The sequence below is a fragment of the Mytilus trossulus genome, chromosome 9 (assembly GCF_036588685.1).
Source record: "Mytilus trossulus isolate FHL-02 chromosome 9, PNRI_Mtr1.1.1.hap1, whole genome shotgun sequence".
Lineage (NCBI taxonomy): Eukaryota > Metazoa > Mollusca > Bivalvia > Mytilida > Mytilidae > Mytilus > Mytilus trossulus.
Window position 1 is genome coordinate 35278579 of NC_086381.1, and position 20416 is coordinate 35298994.

General features: G+C 32.7%; 1 protein-coding gene across 1 annotated transcript; it reads left to right on the plus strand.

Moving 5' to 3' along the window:
* The first annotated feature begins 6060 nt into the window (after nucleotides 1-6060).
* On the plus strand, nucleotides 6061-16702 carry LOC134685648 (leishmanolysin-like peptidase). Its single transcript, XM_063545595.1, has 4 exons — nucleotides 6061-6154; nucleotides 9154-9714; nucleotides 11098-11381; nucleotides 12287-16702. The coding sequence occupies exons 2-4, from the start codon at nucleotides 9221-9223 to the stop codon at nucleotides 13528-13530; spliced, it is 2022 nt and encodes a 673-aa protein (XP_063401665.1). The 5' UTR covers nucleotides 6061-6154; nucleotides 9154-9220; the 3' UTR covers nucleotides 13531-16702.
* Nucleotides 16703-20416: the final 3714 nt, after the last annotated feature.

A 20416-nucleotide genomic window follows, 5' to 3' on the forward strand; every position in this document is an offset into this window, starting at 1 on the left:
TAGCAAGCTTCGCCCTGTGGAGCATCTGGTTTTATATAAAGCAAAACTGAAAATAGCAGGACAAGCCTTTGGAATAAGTTATGAAATTGTTAGCAGATTCCTTATGTGGGAGTTATTACTCTGGTAAGACAAATTTTACACATTTTAATGCTTTTTGTTGGATCTTCAAAAGAGAAAATCTGTACACGGAAAAAGGATCAGCCAGATAAGATGTACTCATTATTGAAACATGACATGGTCATCAAGCATGTTTTTTTACCATGTTACAACAAAAATTATCATCAGGTCTGTGTCATTTTGGTCTCTTGTGGACAGTTGTCTCATTGGCAATCATACCACATCTTTTTTTCTATATACAGATCTACAAATTAGAAAACATAGCTGAGAAATGAGAAAATAAAAATCTAAAGAAAATCAAGATGACCAAAATCATTAATTAACACGTCAGAATAACTTTTTAAATGATTTGTTTACCAATGTTTGTGGTGAAGATTGCATTCATGCAAAATCAAAAAAAAAATTTAGAAAAAAGCGGGAGGCTTCTCTCATAAGATATACTAGAACACACCCGTGATATCGCGGGTCCGTGACTGAATTAAAGTACATAACTATGCGCAAGCCTTATTTTAGTATTAGTATTGACATCTGATAAAGAATCATAAAGTCATGCCGATTATAAGATACACAGTTTTCTCTGCTTTCAAATCTTTCTGTTTGAACCCGTCGAACTGGAACTTATCAATTATTGGTAATAATAATTATTTGGAAAACAAAAGGTCCTGGAATGGAGTATAGCTCTATATTAGTTATAAATAAATTTGAATTATTTGATTCGCTGTTTTACATGACGTCATGCCCGCAAAAATAAAAAATTGAAAACTGTACTTATACGCCTATTTTTTAGTCCAGATTTTTAGTATTCGTATTGTTATCTTAGAAAGTCTTACTGATTAAAATACTACAATGGGTAACAATTTGACAATTAAGTAGTGTGGACCCTGTGATTATGACCCGTGTATATAGCATATTAATCATGAATACACCGTTTGGTGGTAAGCCTATCAGATCCGGAACATACAGATAAGGTAATAGGCAACAGGTGAATATACTATTGGTATCGGTATCGGACTCGACCCGGAACTTCCTAATTTTTCGCAATATTAATTACGTGGAAAACAAAAGAGCGTGGAGTGGTGTAATTTTTAATCTACACCTTTGTACTATATTAGTTATATATAGAGTTGAATTCTTTGATGCGTCGTTTTTACGTGATGACGGCTGACAAATTGGACCTCGTAATTTTAGTATTACGGAGTCCCAAAAATTTCATGAAAACTGCTCAAAACGTTTTTGGAGTTATTGTCCGTAAACTTTTTATGAATAAAATCCCAATGATAAAATAAATGTTTTTATCTGAAAGGAAACTTATGTCTGAACTGGAAAATCTCCATTTTTTATGAATTGAATCCCATAAATCGGAAAAAATAAAGTGATCTTACGCCAATAGACAGAGCTCTCTGTTCAATAGATATACACAATTCATTAGAATTGATAACTTGAAGCGTTTTTGAGTTATTGTCGGAAATATTTACGATGGAAGGACGGACGGACGGACAACAGTATACCTGTATACGTTACTGAAAAGAGGGTGGGCGAGGGGTTTATTACGTTCTGTCAGAGACATATATGTCTCTGGTTCTGTAAACTCGTATAAAAGGAATATTGTATGTGTCTTATGAAACAATTATGAATAAAACTACTAAGAGCTCGTAAGAGTATAATAACTATAGTACAGAGAAGTTGGAAATCAAATACCATGCATTTTTTTTTTTATTATTTTAAAGTTTGATATGCTACAATTTGTAATAACACATGCCAACGTTTTTCTATGGTTTTCATCATTAGAAATCGAGATATAAATTAATCTAAATGCACATATATTCATATCGGGCCGACTATAATTACCGTATCATATTAAGAAATAATGATATATGTATGATACAATGTAATGTCCTTTGGTCAGTTGTTATAATGCAGCAAACCTTCCAGCTGTTGAAAGAAGAGACAGATATCATTAATCTAATTATACAGTATCGCCACATACAGACAAGAAAATACACCCTAGGTAGTATGTTATATATAATTTTAGTATTTGTCAATAATAATTAATCTGCTAAATAATCTAACCTTGCATCACCAGCTGGAATGTGTATACCTGTCGTTCTTATTCATCTCATTGTGTATTCCTGCAGTCGTGCAATTAAGATGTGTACGCAAGGTAAGAAAATAACAATTTCTTATTTAAAAAAAAAACAACATCAAGGCTTGTTTGGTTATGGGATTACTTTGTTTTTTAGAAAACAAAAGAATATGTACCCCAAGTCGGCTACTATTTAAATACGGTAAAAGATCGTTATAGAGTAGATAGATTAACATAGACTAGTATTAAAATTATGAACTCAGTTGTGTAATGAACAACTAGCATGGTCATGACCTCTTGATTTTCATTGTTTCTGCTAAATGCTTATACTTTTTTCTGCGTAGATTGACCAGCTTCCAGTGGCGAGTATTACATGTATTTCCAGGTACCACTGGATAAGCATAAATCCGGACGGTTTTACCAAACCAACCCGATTTTCAGTGGTAGCTCACAAGGCATATCTTACCGTTCGGACAAATTATTGTCCGAGAAGTAACTAGAACCAATTTAAAGTCGTTTAATTACTTTATCTTGGAATCACCCGCACTCTAGACGAGCACAATACACAGAAGCTAAAAATAGTAATATATCTTGATAACAAAAAATACAGATGCTTGACAACACTAGATGTCTTGAACTTCATTCACATGAATTATCAAGTTTTGTCAGCAAAGATTTAGAATCTATAGATAGAACTGTTTGATGTTATCTATCTGTTTCTTGTAATTTGAGGTTATGTGAGGCCGAGGGTTTCTCGGGCTGCCATCTTTTAAATAGTTATATCCTGGCAAGATATTTCAAACAAACAGGAAGGCCAATTCAATTTTGACATTATTGTTAGCACGTTTTACAAAGAATGAGGGTAGTGGTTGAACACTATCATAAGATTTGATAAGGATTACACAAAAAGTGCACCCTTATATTATTGAGAATGCTGTTGAAAAAAAACGAGAAGGGAAAGTAAAAAATCCATCAAAACCACCAAAAAAAGAATTGAACAGACAAATTCATGACCAAAAAGAAAAACGACGACAAGTAAACGAACCTACCTCAAAACTTTAAGATCCAGCAACATAAACCCAAATAAAACAGGGGATGTAAATTAACTTATAATAGATACCATGCGGGAATAAAATTTTGTACACTAGACACGCTTATGGATTTCGTCTACAAAAGACTCACCAGTGGTGCCATAGTAGTCTCAGATGACGCTCAAATGTAAAAAAAAAAAAAAAAAGCAAAAAAAAAAGCTAAAAAGACCAAATAAAGTACGAAATTGATCCCATGCTCACCGGGAGGGTCAGCACGCAGTTCCTGCTTCAATCACCAATGACATTTCGTTATGTTACTCCTGAGCAGTGTGTAAATGAGTTAAAACTGCTGATTATGCACCACACAAAACACTAAACATAATAGGTGAATGGTCAATGTTACATCATTAGATGATCGTATCATAAGACATCACAAAATTAATACTTTCATCGAACATAAGTGTTTATTTCATTGAGTTTATTCACATATAACTACTGGGCCGATGCCACTGCTGGTGGAGATTTATTTTCCGAGGGTATCACTGGTCAGCCCAGTAGTCAGCACTTCTGTTTTGACTTGAGTTATCATTGATATGTTCATAATTGTAAATTAACTGTTAACAAAACTTTGATTTTTTTTTAAACTAAGGCTTTTCTACCTCAGGAATAGATTACCTTAGCTGTATTTGGCAAAACTGTTAGGACTTTTTGTTCCTCAATGCCGTCTTCAACTTAATACTTTATTTGGCCTTTTATAACATTTTGATTCGAGCATCACTGATGAGTCTTTTGTAGACGAAACGCGCGTCTGGCTTAAATATTTTTTTTTTCCCTGGTATCTATTGTGAGTTTATCCCAATTACTTAAAAATAAACACATTATTCTTAAGTAATTGGGATATGTGAATACAATCAATTGAATATACACTTTTATAAAATATAAACATGGATCAAGGAAACCATGCAGGGGCGACATCAGAGAGTGAAGCGGAATAAGCTTCTTGCAAGACACTTTCCGTGAAAACATTTGATATGAAGACAATCTTTTGTTTCATTTTGTTTTCATTACAAACATGAGGCATTTGCCTCATTTGCCTCAATGAAGTTACGGCCCTTCTTTATTCATAAGTAATTTTATTAAATGCATTTTGAATAGGGCTCTTCACGATTTATAGTTTGGACATATTGGATAGGGGCAGATTTTCATAATGGAGGTAATAATGGTGTGAAAAATACAAAACATCATTAAAACAGAGCAGTTGCTTTGAAACATACATAGGATTTCCCATACTTTCATACTATTTCCACCTCTTTCTAAAAAATCAAATCAAATCAAATCATTTTATTGGTGTAAAATCCAAATATTGGACAATTATTTATACAAACATATAATACATGTATCTAAATTTGAACAACATTCATATTCTATAAGACCAGAGACATATAATACAATAATATTGTATTATATGTCTCTGATAAGACTAAATATTTAAATGTTTTGAGGGAGGCGATACTTTTGCAAATTTGAAAGTACAATTACAAACATTTATTAATAATGCGATTGTTATAAAACTGTCATTACAAATACTATAAGAAAAATATAAAATAGTCATAATTTTTCTGCATTCACTAGTTTTTCTTATCAGCTAGGCTGTTTCTAAAGTTATGTCATACTCATTATAAGTAAACATAAATACAAAATTTTCCTCATCAGACATTTTGGTGAAATCTGGAACTATATACTCTACTTCTTGAAAAAGATTTTGCAGGCTACAATTTTCTAAAATTTGACATTTTAAAGCAAAATGATATTCATCTTCTACTTCCTTTTTACTGAGAGGACATACTATATGAATCTTTTTTCCAAAGGTAATTTATGGTATCTACCCTGTTCAAGAGTTAGATAACTATCATTTATTCTTATTTTTATAAAATTTGATATCATCGTATAGATAATACGATAATAGAAACAGGCAAAAATAAAAGCAATCGAACAGGTACAGAAAAGAGCAGCTAGATTTGTTAACAACAACTACACAGACCGCACACCTGGCTGTGTAAATAACATCTTTAAAATGGGAAAGCCTTGAAGACCGCAGGAAACAAAATAGGCTATGCATGCTGTTCAAAATCCAACATGATCTGATAGACATAGAAAGGCACCAATATCTAACACCAAACGATAGCCGGACCAGAGGTAAAAACCGCTTCTTCCAAGAAAGGGCCACAACAGACGCCTTCGGACAATCATTTTTTCCAAGGACCATTAGAGACTGGAACCAACTGCCAACATCAGCAACATCAGCTGACACAGTTGATGGATTCAGAGCTGCCCTGAAGGCATGCTCAGCAACAGTTTAGACAGAAACATCCTGTACATAGTTTTAATTGTATATATATAGAGAACGTTTTATCCTGTAAATAGCCAAGAGAAGACTTTCTGTGTTGTCCGACATTGCGTTAGTTTTCGCGGGACCTCATACATTCAAAATTTGAATTCGGTTCCTTACCTGGAAGAAGAAGAAGAGATAGGGTTATTTTGGTCGTTTAAAAGACTGTCTTTCCAGAAATTTGTAAACGGAAGAGCCCTATTTCACATCAAGTTTCTTATTTTTTTAAACAAGAAAATCAAAAATTGAAATAATCAAAAATACAGTCCTAGGTTATAAAATAATCAAAGAATTGTGTTTTTTTGTTTTGTTTGGTAATCAAATAATCATTATAAAATCGGTCAAGTAATCGCATAATCAAAAAACCCACGAGGAGGCTCGATAATATATTACTATAGGGAAATGCGGAACGGGTTCCCTTCCAGTCCGTACTTGAAATACTTTTATACAATTTCCGTCAATAAGAAATATTTTTCAGAAAGTTGAAAACAATGTTTTCAAGATATTCATCCATACATAGGCAATATGAGGCAGGTCAGAGCTCAATCCTAAAATTAACTTTTCAATTAACTTGTAACTAAACGTCATACGTCATCCGTCATAATTATATTTGTATTTGGACTTATCCAAATAATGAAATATATTGTGTCCCACTGTAGGCCTTACACTGTTACAAGTTACCCTGTTACCATTGATGCACGATATGTATGTATGTATGTATGTATGTACGTAGATCCCTCCATTTACGGAGAACCCCTGGAGAGCTGCTAGGGTACAGTGGAATCCGTGTACACTCCCTATCGGGATTAATGGAGATGTGTCACTAAGGGGACGACCATTTGATATTCGAAAATAAATAACTCAGCCTTGATAATCACAAAAATAAATGGTTTGTTCTTTAGTAGTTTGAAAATAAATTACCTGACTTGCAATGTATTGAAAATAAATAACTCAGCAGGTCTGTAGCTTCTAGTGCCTTCAGCAGTTCCAAAACCCTTCCAAAAATTTTTGCCTCGCTCTGCTTGGCAAAATTTGTTTGACAATACTTTTCAAAGGGGCTAGCAAAAACCAAACTTAAATACTATGTATGAATGCAATACATGTACTTTTTAAATTGTTACTTGGATGGAGAGTTGTCTCATTGGCACTCACACCACATCTTCCTATTTCTATGTTGATTGGGAATATAAATGATTCATTTCGTAAAGAAATGTATAAAATACTACTAATTATATACCAATTGTCTTTTATAATATATTCTGTACATTTGTATTTGTGTTTCGGTTGTCCTGTCTCGCTATGTATTATCTTAATATGTTTGTATACATTTTCCTCTTGTACACAAGTATGTGTCTGAGGTTATGAATAAAATCTTGAATCTTAAAATTTCTGCAGGGGATAATGATTAATTTTGATTAAATGCATGGTACACAATAACTCATCTTTGCTAGCCATAGGTTAGGATCCAAGAGGGAGTGGATCATTATACCCTTGGCTAGCGAAGATGACAATAACTTGACTTTCATTCATAATTAACAAATATTTTAAAAATTGTATTTCGAATATCATAAATATAGTTGTGAAAATGAATAATCAGTCCCTTGCTTTAATGAAAATGAAAAATCAGAGTTGCTTCAATAGTGCAGAAAATGAATAATCTGTCCTCTCAGTTTACAAAAATAAATAACCGATCAAAAAGAAATCCTCCTGCGTGTTTAGGTATTGGGTGGAGTTAGGGTATGTTTTTTGTTAGGGTTATGTTTAGTGTTGTGGATAGCTGATATACATGTATGTTTATATATATACATGTACATGTACAATGTTTGGTGCAGTACAGTGTGTCTGTGCACTGAAGACATTCAAGACTTCATTTAATTAAACTAAGAAAATCAATAATCTGAAAATATTGTGTGAACACTTTCATATTAAACATACTTTTATTTCATAAAATTTTTGTATGCATGACCAGTTTCACCCTCAACCATTTTAACAGCTCAAGATTTGTTGTAACATGTTTCCAAAATTAGGGAAACCCATGTTTGAAAGTTCTTCAAATGTCTGGTGTCTTCACTCATGCCGTCTAACTATAGTTATTTTTAAACAAATGAAAGATTTAATACTACGAAATATAGTTGAACCTGACTTAAACAGACTGCCAAGGATACATAGCAAAATTTTGTTCAATTTCATATGAATTTACTGAAACAAGTTTTATCTGATGATGTATTTTTTTTAATGGAAACTGGCTAAATACATGAAATATGGCAAATCATTTGATTGCAGTTATAAATTCACTCTTGAACTTATCACAATTAACATGTATCACATGTTATCAATTTTCAACTTTTCTGACCCTACAGAAGACTAAAACAATTACAAGAACTAATATATTTGTGTTACATGTACATTGTGGATATAGGTATTAAATGAAATCTGTACACAAATAGTTCTATAAGTCAACATGGGTTAAGACTCTTAAAGTGAAATTTAAAGAAAGCCACTATCACTGAAGATCACTTTATTTTATCATGAACATTTGGTTTATTGAAATTCAGTGGCAATGTGTGGTACATGTATGATTGCCAATGAGAAAATTATCTCTGATAATTCAATTGAAGTGGATGTTAGCAAATATAGGTTAGCCTTCAACAATAATAAAAATTTACATATAACATTGTATAATATTAATCAGTTATAAAAGACCCTGACATGAAAAATATGAAATAATTCAATTGTGAAAACTAACAGCCTATTTTATAACAAAACAATTAATGGAGAGCAAATATGACCGACATGAACCTCTGAATTACAGACTTCTGATTTGGTACATGATTAAACATCCCAAATCAGGAGTCTGTTCCAAGCATTCAGCACTCTCCCTAACCAGGGACAGTTGTGTAACAGAAAATCTTCTGAGCTAACTATAAAAATCAGTTGTAGCTAATATTGCACTTGTTTTGCTACCACATTTATTCTTTAATTGTAAGTTACAAAATAAATGGAAATAAAGATATTTTTTATCTACACAATATAGAATGACTTTCTGAAACCTCTATTTGTGAAGGCTGACTCATGAGTGTAGAACTGCATTTTATGGTCCTTGGTTATTGTCTAAATTATTAGATTTTTTTTTATATTAAAATCAGTTATCAAATTAAATTTTAAAGGGATCAAGCTAATAAAACAGGACTTGCTTGCCAGTTCTTCAAACAGATATAAATGTATCATGCATGTCATGCAGTCTGCTAAAAATACAAATTTGAATATTTATTTCCCAAATAAAATACTTATCACTGCTTATTCTCAAAACTAAATGTTTCGGAAACTGCAGATTTGCTAATTTGACAGGAAGGGTTGAATGGTGAAAGTTTATATTTTTCAAAATTCATCTGGACTTACAAATGTATATTGTTTAGTAAATGCATGTACAGTATAACAGAAAATGTCCAATGTTTTATGTAGGAGTATAAAAATACTAGTCAATATTTATGTTCACATACGTTAATTTGTAACTGTGTGTCTTCTCATTACAGAGCCTAAGGAGAATAATAGAGAATTAAACAAAATGGATTGGTAGATACATGTACAATTTTCCTGAACATGTTTGTTCCCTCACCTTACCAGAATGGGACCAGTCTAATAATGTATATCAAGTTGTTCTCAGCTTGCATACTATTATTACAATATGTTATGGCAGGACACATTCCTATTCAACAAGAGGAAGTGCTTTGTTCTCATCAGCCACCACCAGAAGATGAAGTGATTCGCCATGTCCGCTTAGACACCGATCACAAGGGTCATATACAGAAAAGAAGTATTTTTGAAAACCTTAGGATTCACCTTCACTATGACTACACTGTTAGCCTGTTGTCTTATAGCCAACAACAACTTGTGAAGAGATTGGTGAACGAAGCAGTTCAATACTGGGAGAGAACATTGAAGGTCCGTAGAGGAGTTCTAGCTGTAAGATTGAACAGACAGTGTACATCACCATTAAGTGTGACATATGATCGAGGACATAGGTTCTGTGATGGTGGTTGTGCAGCTGTTACTAAATGTGGGGATATCTTAATTCCAGAAACTCATCTTGAAAAGTAATACTGTGTAACATTTAATCGCACTTAGTTTATAAACATTTGGAAAAAAATCTTGGAAAATATGGATTAAGGGTATGTTTTTGTTGGGAAATCTAAGAAAAAAATTATTTGGGGTACAAAATGTACATGCATTTACCTATGGGAATAATGTTATGTAATTCTAGGACCTAATTTTAACCATTATATCAAAAGAAAAAAGCTGATAAGGCTGTTCTTCATCTCCTTAAATTTTTTTTGACAAGAATTTGTTACAAAATGTATATTATATTATACATGTATAATATTAAGCTTGCAATGAATTGCCATGTGTAGTGAAATGTAACCTTGCATACATATATGGTACATTGTAAAATTCATATAGTTTTGAATAAAGCTTTTGAGGCATCATCATGGATTCTCTTGGTATGACACGATTAATGTGTATGAAATAAGTATCCTCATCATTTCTTTTTGTAAAAAAAGATGTAACTCAATCATTGTGATTTTACAACTTTACATTTTTTTTTACAATTTTTTTTTACTCGATCGGATCATTGTAATTTTACAACTTTACATCTTTTTTTTACAAAAAAGAAATGATCCCAGTATTAAAAAAATGCATTGAATCTCTTGTCAAATTTCATTCTTATCCATTCTTATGATATGATTGAGCTTTTGATTTTGCCATCTGATAAGGGACTTTCCATTTTGAATTTTCCTAGGAGTTCAGTATTTTTGTGATTTTACTTTTTTCATCAAGAAACAAGAGGCCATTGTTTTACCTAGTTGATGAATTTTCGGACTCCTCTACTCGGAAAATAATTTTAAGCTATACAAACTTTACAGTAATGATCATTATGAGACCTTCTTTAATGCCTTATTTGTATTAATTGGGTCACATGCATGGCAACAATCATGCTACACAGTGCAAATGACAACATCAGCCACCTACACTTAACTCCTAAACAACACATACAAAAGTACAACCCATGTATTGTTTGAAAAACAAATGCTCTTGATGTCTAGGCCTAAGTAACCAGAGTTATTTAGCTAATAAGAGATTGCTTAATAGATATTTTTTGTATTTGTGTATCTGGGTTACATTGTCATTGACCTTTATTGGTGCTGTCCAGTTTTCGGAAACAATTTCTATCAAGGTATGTTGTAACTTAATTGGTAGTGGGTCTCATTTGGGTCTAAGCATGACATGGGATTGCCGATTTTTTGTAAGCATGACATGTGAAAGTCAAATTATTGTGGTGTGAAAATGGGAAATGAGGTCTTGCAGGACCGGGAATGCCCCTTGGTAGACTAAACATTTATTAATAATATTAATTTTATTTATTGATTATCCCTCAATATCTTCTCTCATTTTTCATGAACCATTCTAATCTTTTTTAGGTGTTACTATTTTGATGGGACAGCGTTCAAAAGTAGTATGAATTCAGGACCAGGTGTACAAGATACAGATTTTCTTCTGTACGTAGCAGCAGTATCAACATCACGTTGTTCCACTGGTAGAACTATTGCCTACGCTGCCCATTGTCAACAGGAACATCTACTAGATCGACCAATAGCAGGCTATTTTACTATCTGTCCAGAAACTATATCGACCAGATCACAGGATCATCTCCAGCTATTGTCAACTATCAAACATGAAATATTACATGCACTAGGATTTACAGGTATGTCTTAATATACATGGTGTATGTATTATAATTTATTGTGATGTTTGTGTGAGCTGTTAACATTATTAGCAGTCAAACTCAGTATGCAATCTCTCTCTCAAAGATTTTTTTCTGGACCTAATTAAAATAGTTCAAAACCATACAGGATTATATTGAGCGCCTACATGTACACAGGCAGATCATATTTTTTTATACCCACAATTTAAATGACCAAACAAATATAAATAAATATTTTTCATATTTCTGTTTTGAACCTTTTGGTATTTCTTTTTACATGCAAAAGAAAGTATTTAAAAGAATAATGTTGTGCTGAAATATATGTGTCAATAATTAACTTTTGTTCTACCCCATACGGTTGTCTAACACAAACAAAATATTTATTCATTATTTTAACCAGAATTTTATTGTTTGGTGATATATTTTATCACTATTTGTGTTCATACTCTAGGAAAAAAACAGTGGAGTCTTCATGCAACATCTGATATTTCACGGCTATATTATTTCAAAATATTATATATTGTCCATGTGTTACAACAAAGTTAATAGGGGTGTAGAGAAAAAAATTCCCCGTAAATCAATAACCTGGTCATTAATACCTCTACTATTGGTATTTCATCAAAACCTGGTCCAGCATCATTTTTGTCTGATTGTCATGTTTGACATATTTTTTAAAAGAATGCACTTATACTAAATTTTAGCCATTTTGAGAGCCTATATGGTTGACATAAAAAAGAAGAAAATCTATGATCCTTAATTACCAAAGGCAAATTTCCAATTCAAGACACCAGAATCTTAAATAAATCACTTTCATTTAGGCTTCCATCTTTAAAAAAAACATGTCAGAATTCATGAAGAATATGCGTAAACCAGTTAAAAACACTTGTTGTTTTGCTTTGTTTTAGCTGGACTTTTTGCATTCTACAGAGATGATAGTGGAGTGCCATACACTCCAAGGTTTACATCATCTAACTTACCACCATTTAATTCTGTCCTCGGTCTTTACCAATGGAGTCAAAAGATTGTACGAAAAGTTGAGAGAAAGGATTGGAAAGTAGCTAGTGGTTATGTTACGCATGCAGTTAATCTAATAGTTACACCAAGAGTTGTAAATGAGGTCAGAAAGCATTTTAACTGTCCAACTTTAGAAGGAGCAGAACTAGAAAATCAGGGGTTGATAGGAACTTATCTTACACACTGGGAGAAACGAATATTTGAAAATGAAGCTATGACTGGAACATATACACAAAACCCAGTAATATCACGTATAACTTTAGCATTGATGGAAGATACAGGCTGGTATAGAGCAAATTACTTTGGAGAGCAGCATTTAGATTGGGGGAAAGGGTTAGGTTGTGACTTTGTAAAGAAAAGTTGTTTAGACTGGATACACACCCAGCGAGCAAAGCATGGGGACATTCATCCATTCTGTGATACAGTTCGTCGAGGTGTTTTAAAAACAGAATGCACAAGAAACCGTAATGCTGTTGCATTTTGTAATTTACAAGAATTTACTGTAGCCTTACCTTCAGACTATAGATATTTTAATTCTCTACCTGGTATTAATTCATATGATGTCAACCGTTATGGAGGATCAGTATCATTAGCAGATTATTGCCCTTACCTACAGGAATTTTCATGGAAAGATGGGGACAGAACTGTAAGAGATTCTCGCTGTGCTATGAAGGAAAATAATCCTCACTCCTCTTTAAATTTTTATGGTGAATATTTTGGTCAAGGATCTCAATGTTTTAACCATGCTAATTCCTGGATAATACAACACTGTAATTTCTTACATCCAGTCTCTCATTCAGGCAGTGGTTGTTATAGTTACGATTGTGACAAACAACAGGGACTTATTATTTATGCTAACGATCGTTCATATCAATGTCTTAAAGCAGGACAAAAAATACATATAAGTTATATTGCATATCAGTATCTTCATGATGGGGACATCATTTGCCCATCGTGTACAGAGATGTGTGATATGGCAGGGTATGTTTGCCCACCAGAAAGAGAACCATATAAAGTCATTGGTGATGCATTTTTAAGGGTACCATGTGGTGCAGATAAAATAAATGCATTCTTAAAAGATTATTTTATATCCTTTATAGTGTTGTTTTTGAATCTATACATGTGCCAAAGCTAGCATTTATTATAACTTTTTATTTTATTTATCTCAGTTTGCTACGTATACACTATTTATTTTTTACACTCAATGTTGTTAAATGTGTGATTGTTTAAATGGCTTATGAAAAGATGAAAAGCTTTTGCTTTTCAAAAAGTAAAAAAAAATAATTATATAATAAGAATGAGAATAGGTCATGTAGGTTGTTTATTTGCCAATTATACACGTGTACAACTATCTACCAGAGTTAATTTGACAACGCTTATGCCTTTATTTACTTTTACACTATTGATTAACACTTGCATTTATGTAGTATTACTACAAACAATTCTACTTTTAAAATCATACTGGCAATAATTTTCACTTATTCTAGTTGTCTATTCACACAGAAAACCATACAATAAAATCATTTTAAAATTGATGAAATATTTAATGATTAATTTACATTGCCTTGACATTAGTTTTATCTCATTGGAATTCTTTATTTACATTTTAGTTACAACATTGCCAATAATTTTACTTTATAAAAATCTTAAAGTAATTCACTGTTAGAATAACCATAGTATATGGTTATTTATAAAAATTGTTTCACATTTTGTCAGGCAACTAATAGCTAAATAGAGGTTTAATCCTTGTTGTTCTGTAGTTGGTTTACACCATTGTTTCTTATACTCTGATGGATAGTTGTCTCATAGGCAATCAAACTACATATTTGATCATGCCCTTAAGTTTATATATCATGTATTATTCAAAAATGATTTCAATTACCAGCCTTCAATTACTACTTACGAATGGTTGTTGTGATTATTTAATTTTAGCCTTTGAATAATTTTCACTTGGAAAAGGCGTGATGTTATTTGTATTATTTTTATGAGATATTTGGTGTTTTAGATAAACAGCTGCAAATAAATGTATTAATTTTAACCAATGAGAAACATTATATGAAATACATTTATCGCTATTTTACGAAATTTTCCTTTGATCTTACTAACTGATAGTTTCCTTTCTGGGAAGAGTAGAGTGATATGAAAAATGATCGCTTGAAACTAAGGGTGCACATGCCCATTTTCAGTGAAATTAACAACGTTGTCAAAGGTAAAATAGAGATAAACAAATTATCATTGGTCATCTCAACTCAATTGCTTTTTCACTTTATCTGTATCAGCTCAAGTAAGAACGTCAATCTGGTTGAGATTATCAACTATAATCTATAGTATATTATTACTTCTGAATATAGGCAAAAAATATATTTTCTGATAACCTACTTAGATTTATATCCATTATTATTTTATATTAGATTTGAATTTAACTTTTTCATTGGTATAGATATGCTCTCATGTGACATTCTCAATTTTACAACAAGAAATCCATGAGTGATAATCATGGTCATGTCTACTTATCATTCTAGAGTTATATCCCTTTTTGTCTAATTATTTTTTTGATACCTTGTATTTTGATAAATTAAATTTTACTAATGAAGATGGCAATATCATGATAAATTTGATTGACTGCTTTTGGGACAGAAGTTTTATGGATTATGCCCTTGCCCGCTGCTACACATTATCAAAGTTTCTGTCAATATTACAATCACATGGCCATGGGTAGTCAACTGTGGATTTGACGGCAACTTTCAGCCAATGAAAAACAATGTTACATACAAATTGCATTAGAATATGATAATGCCCTCTTAAAAATAACTATAATGTTGTTGTTGTAAAGCAATATATATATAGTGTAAATTCAAAAATTGTGGTTGCATTTATTTTGTGATTTTTGAAGAATTGACAAGATTTGATGTATATATTGATGAAATTAATTACCAGTTTTTACTTGAGGTCAGTTTTAAAGAACAAGGGTTAATGACATGTGGTCATTTGTGACCCATATGATATGTGTCAGTTGGTGTATAAAAAGGTATATACTATGAAAATAAGAGCGTGGGGCTTTGCTTTGTTTTGTATCATCCAGTGGCAAATACTTCATGTATGTTCAGGATGATCGATTGGTTGTGATCTTTGAGTAAATTACGATTACTATTGGTCAGTAAAAAACTCATGAGATAGCTTTTTGTGATTAGTTGTGACCCTTATTAGTGAATGATCTGTGGTCAGTTGTGAACAAGGGACTGTAATGATCATAAGTAAAATGATACCATGTGTTAAGTACTGCACCAAAACTTTCCCTGCTAATACAAAGCCTCAATTTTCAAGATTTTTCAATTTTTACTATATAAACAAATGAGTCAACTCTGTTTTGTATACAAAATGATTCAAAGATTTACATGTTCTCATTCATCTGACAGAAGGTGCAATTGATAAGTCAAAGGTTTTTGTGATTTCTCAGTAATTATAAGTTAAAGATCAACTTTATATTGTATTTAGTACATGTCTTTCTGATTTTGACCATGGGCTCTTTTTCATATTAAGTTTTCATGAATACATCAAATTCTCAGTTACTATTATTTAACTTTATTGTGCTTAAAGAGTGATTTATGGAGTTCATGTTTTTTTTATATTGATCTCTGCCTTGAACTGATTTAGACAGTTTATTGGTCATTATTAAATTTTCTTAGCTATATCAGAATCTTAGAGTCTATGAGTCATCATGTGCACAGGTCAACTTGTATGCATTGTCTTTAGAACTGTAGAATGATTGTAAAGAGTACATGTCTTTCTAACTAGATGTGGCCTTGAACTCACCATTACATCAGAATCTCAGTTACTATTAGTAATTGTCAACCATATTTGATGTGTTTGTATAGAACCACTAATTCTAGGCACAGGCACTTGTCTCAGAATTTCTTTTTCCTATATACCTTTATTAAACACAAGGTACTTAAGTGTATACCACACATACTCTTGTTGTTGGAATTATCTGTAGCAATATTATTCAAGTATGAAAATTGTGTGATATAAAGGTATAAAGGATTTTTCTTTTCTGAGACAAGTGCCTGTGATTCTAGGTCTGGAATATGTAAAACTTTTTGTATGAAAAAAGATTAAGGACCTGGAATCACTGTCTAACCCTTGCAATTGTGGAATGATAACTTAAATGATAAAGAAAGTTGTATGGAATTGAACAATTGAAATATTGTGCCACTCTTACTACATGTAGTATAAAAAAAAGTCTTATATACACACATTGAACCACAATAAGCATTACACATGTGATAAAAAAATATTATTTGGAAAACTTTAAACAAAAATTAGGCCAAAAAAGTCACTTAATTACCATTCCAGGTCCAATCAATTACATATTTTGTATTGAATTATATGTTAGATGTATAAATGTAACTGTTGGTGCTATTTATTATTAAAGGCTTTATGTAACAAGTTTCAGTGCAATATAGTCAGTTCTTAATAAAGTAAGAAAGTTATAAAAGTGTTTGTTATTATTTGACTCTGGTACATCAAGAGATAATGACTGAGAGAGGATGTATATGCAGTTTGTTTTATTATAGTAGCTGTTTGTAATGTAGTGTGTTTTTTAAAAGTAAGTCGGCCTCATATCTTGACTTACATCTAGAAATTGACAATGAGGGTTGGTTAAAAACAAAATTTTACGACAAAAGATGATTTCAGTTTTCCAATTGTGGAACTTTCCATGCCTAAGTAGCAACATTCCAGAAGCATATAGGGTATATATCTCCCAATTGATACAATATTCCCGTGCTTGCATTTCCTATCATGATTTTCTTGATAGAGAATTGGTACTCGCAAGAAAGCTATTAAACCAAGAGTTCAATATGGTGAAGTTGAAATTATTCCTACGTAAATTTTAAGGACACCATCACGAGTTGGTTGCCCGTTATAGAATAACTGTTTCATAAATGATATCAGATATGTTCTTTACGTTGTAACTATAATCTCCTTCCCCTTCATCAATGTGACCTACCGAATTAACTTATTTACCGGATTTGTAATAATATAAGCAACACAGGGTGCCACATGTGGAACAGGATCTGTTTACCCTTCCAGAGCACCTGAGATCACCAATAGTTTTTGGTGGGGTCTGTGTTGCTTATTCTTTAGTTTTCTATGTTGTGTCATGTGTTCTATTGTTTATCTGTTTGTCTTTTTCATTTGTAGGCTTGGCGTTGTCATTTTATTTTGGATTTACGAATTTGACTCTCCCTCTAGTATCTTTTGTCCCTTTTTAGCTCACCTGGCCCGAAGGGCCAAGTGAGCTTTTCTCATCACTTGGCGTCCGTCGTCCGTCGTCGTCCGTCGTCGTCGTCGTTGTTAACTTTTACAAAAATCTTCTCCTCTGAAACTACTGGGCTAAATTAAACCAAACTTGGCCACAATCATCATTGGGGTATCTAGTTTAAAAAATGTGTGGCGTGACCCGCCAAACCAACCAAGATGGCCGCCATGGCTAAAAATAGAACATAGGGGTAAAATGCAGTTTTTGGCTTATAACTCAAAAACCAAAGCATTTAGAGCAAATCTGACATGGAATAAAATTGTTTATCAGGTCAAGATCTATCTGCCCTGTAATTTTCAGATGAATCGGACAACCCGTTGTTGGGTTGCTGCCCCTGAATTGGTAATTTTAGGGAAATTTTGCTGTTTTTGGTTATTTTCTTGAATATTATTATCGATAGAGATAAACTGTAAACAGCAATAATGTTCAGCAAAGTAAGATCTTCAAATAAGTCAACATGACCGAAATGGTCAATTGACCCCTTTAGGAGTTATTGCCCTTTATAGTCAATTTTTAACCATTTTTTGTAAATCTTAGTAATCTTTTACAAAAATCTTCTCCTCTGAAACTACCAAGCCAAATTTAAACAAACTTGGCCACAATCATCATTGGGGTATCTAGTTTAAAAAATGTGTGGCGTGACCCAGCCAATCAACCAAGATGGCCACCATGGCTAAAAATAGAACATAGGGGTAAAATGCAGTTTTTGGCTTATAACTCAAAAACCAAAGCATTTAGAGCAAATCTGACAGGGAGTAAAATTGTTAATCAGTTCAAGATCTATCTGCCCTGAAATTTTCAGATGAATTGGACAACACGTTGTTGGGTTGCTGCCCCTGAATTGGTAATTTTAGGGAAATTTTGCTGTTTTTCGTTATTATCTTGAATATTATTATAGATAGAGATAAACTGTAAACAGAAATAATGTTCATCGAAGTAAGATCTACAAATAAGTCAACATGATCAAAATGGTCAGTTGACCCCTTTATGAGTTATTGCTCTTTACAGTCAATTTTTAACCATTTTACATAAATCTTAGTAATCTTTTACAAAAATCTTCTCCTCTAAAACTACCAGGATAAATTAAAACAAACTTGGCCGCAATCATTATTGGGGTACCTAGTTTAAAAATGTGTGGCATGACCTGGCCAACCAACCAACATGGCCGCCGTGGCTAAAAATAGAACATAGGGGTAAAATGCAGTTTTTGGCTAAAACTCAAAAACCAAAGCATTTAGAGCAAATCTGACAGGGAGTAAAATTGTTAATCAGTTCAAGATCTATCTGCCCTGAAATTTTCAGATGAATTGGACAACACGTTGTTGGGTTGCTGCCCCTGAATTGGTAATTTTAGGGAAATTTTGCTGTTTTTCGTTATTATCTTGAATATTATTATAGATAGAGATAAACTGTAAACAGAAATAATGTTCATCAAAGTAAGATCTACAAATAAGTCAACATGATCAAAATGGTCAGTTGACCCCTTTATGAGTTATTGCTCTTTACAGTCAATTTTTAACCATTTTACGTAAATCTTAGTAATCTTTTACAAAAATCTTCTCCTCTAAAACTACCAGGATAAATTAAAACAAACTTGGCCGCAATCATTATTGGGGTACCTAGTTTAAAAATGTGTGGCATGACCTGGCCAACCAACCAACATGGCCGCCGTGGCTAAAAATAGAACATAGGGGTAAAATGCAGTTTTTGGCTAAAACTCAAAAACCAAAGCATTTAGAGCAAATCTGACAGGGAGTAAAATTGTTAATCAGTTCAAGATCTATCTGCCCTGAAATTTTCAGATGAATTGGACAACACGTTGTTGGGTTGCTGCCCCTGAATTGGTAATTTTAGGGAAATTTTGCTGTTTTTCGTTATTATCTTGAATATTATTATAGATAGAGATAAACTGTAAACAGAAATAATGTTCATCAAAGTAAGATCTACAAATAAGTCAACATGATCAAAATGGTCAGTTGACCCCTTTATGAGTTATTGCTCTTTACAGTCAATTTTTAACCATTTTACGTAAATCTTAGTAATCTTTTACAAAAATCTTCTCCTCTAAAACTACCAGGATAAATTAAAACAAACTTGGCCGCAATCATTATTGGGGTACCTAGTTTAAAAAATGTGTGGCATGACCTGGCCAACCAACCAACATGGCCACCGTGGCTAAAAATAGAACATAGGGGTAAAATGCAGTTTTTGGCTAAAACTCAAAAACCAAAGCATTTAGAGCAAATCTGACAGGGAGTAAAATTGTTTATCAGGTCAAGATCAATCTGCCATGAAATTTGCAGATGGATCGGACAACCTGCTGTTAGGTTGCTGCCCCTGAATTAGTCATTTTAAGGAAATTTTGCCGTTTTTAGCTCACCTGGCCCGAAGGGCCAAGTGAGCTTTTCCCATCACTTGGCGTCCGGCGTCTGTCGTCGTCGTCCGTCGTCCGTCGTCGTCGTCGTCCGTCGTCGTTAGCTTTTAGAAAAATCTTCTCCATTTGAAACTACTAGGCCAAATTAAACCAAACTTGGCCACAATCATAATTGGGGTATCTAGTTTAAAAAATGTGTGGCGTGACCCGGTCAACAAACCAAGATGGCCGCCATGGCTAAAAATAGAACATAGGGGTAAAATGCAGTTTTTGGCTTATAACTCAAAAACCAAAGCTTTTAGAGCAAATCTGACATGGGGTTTAATT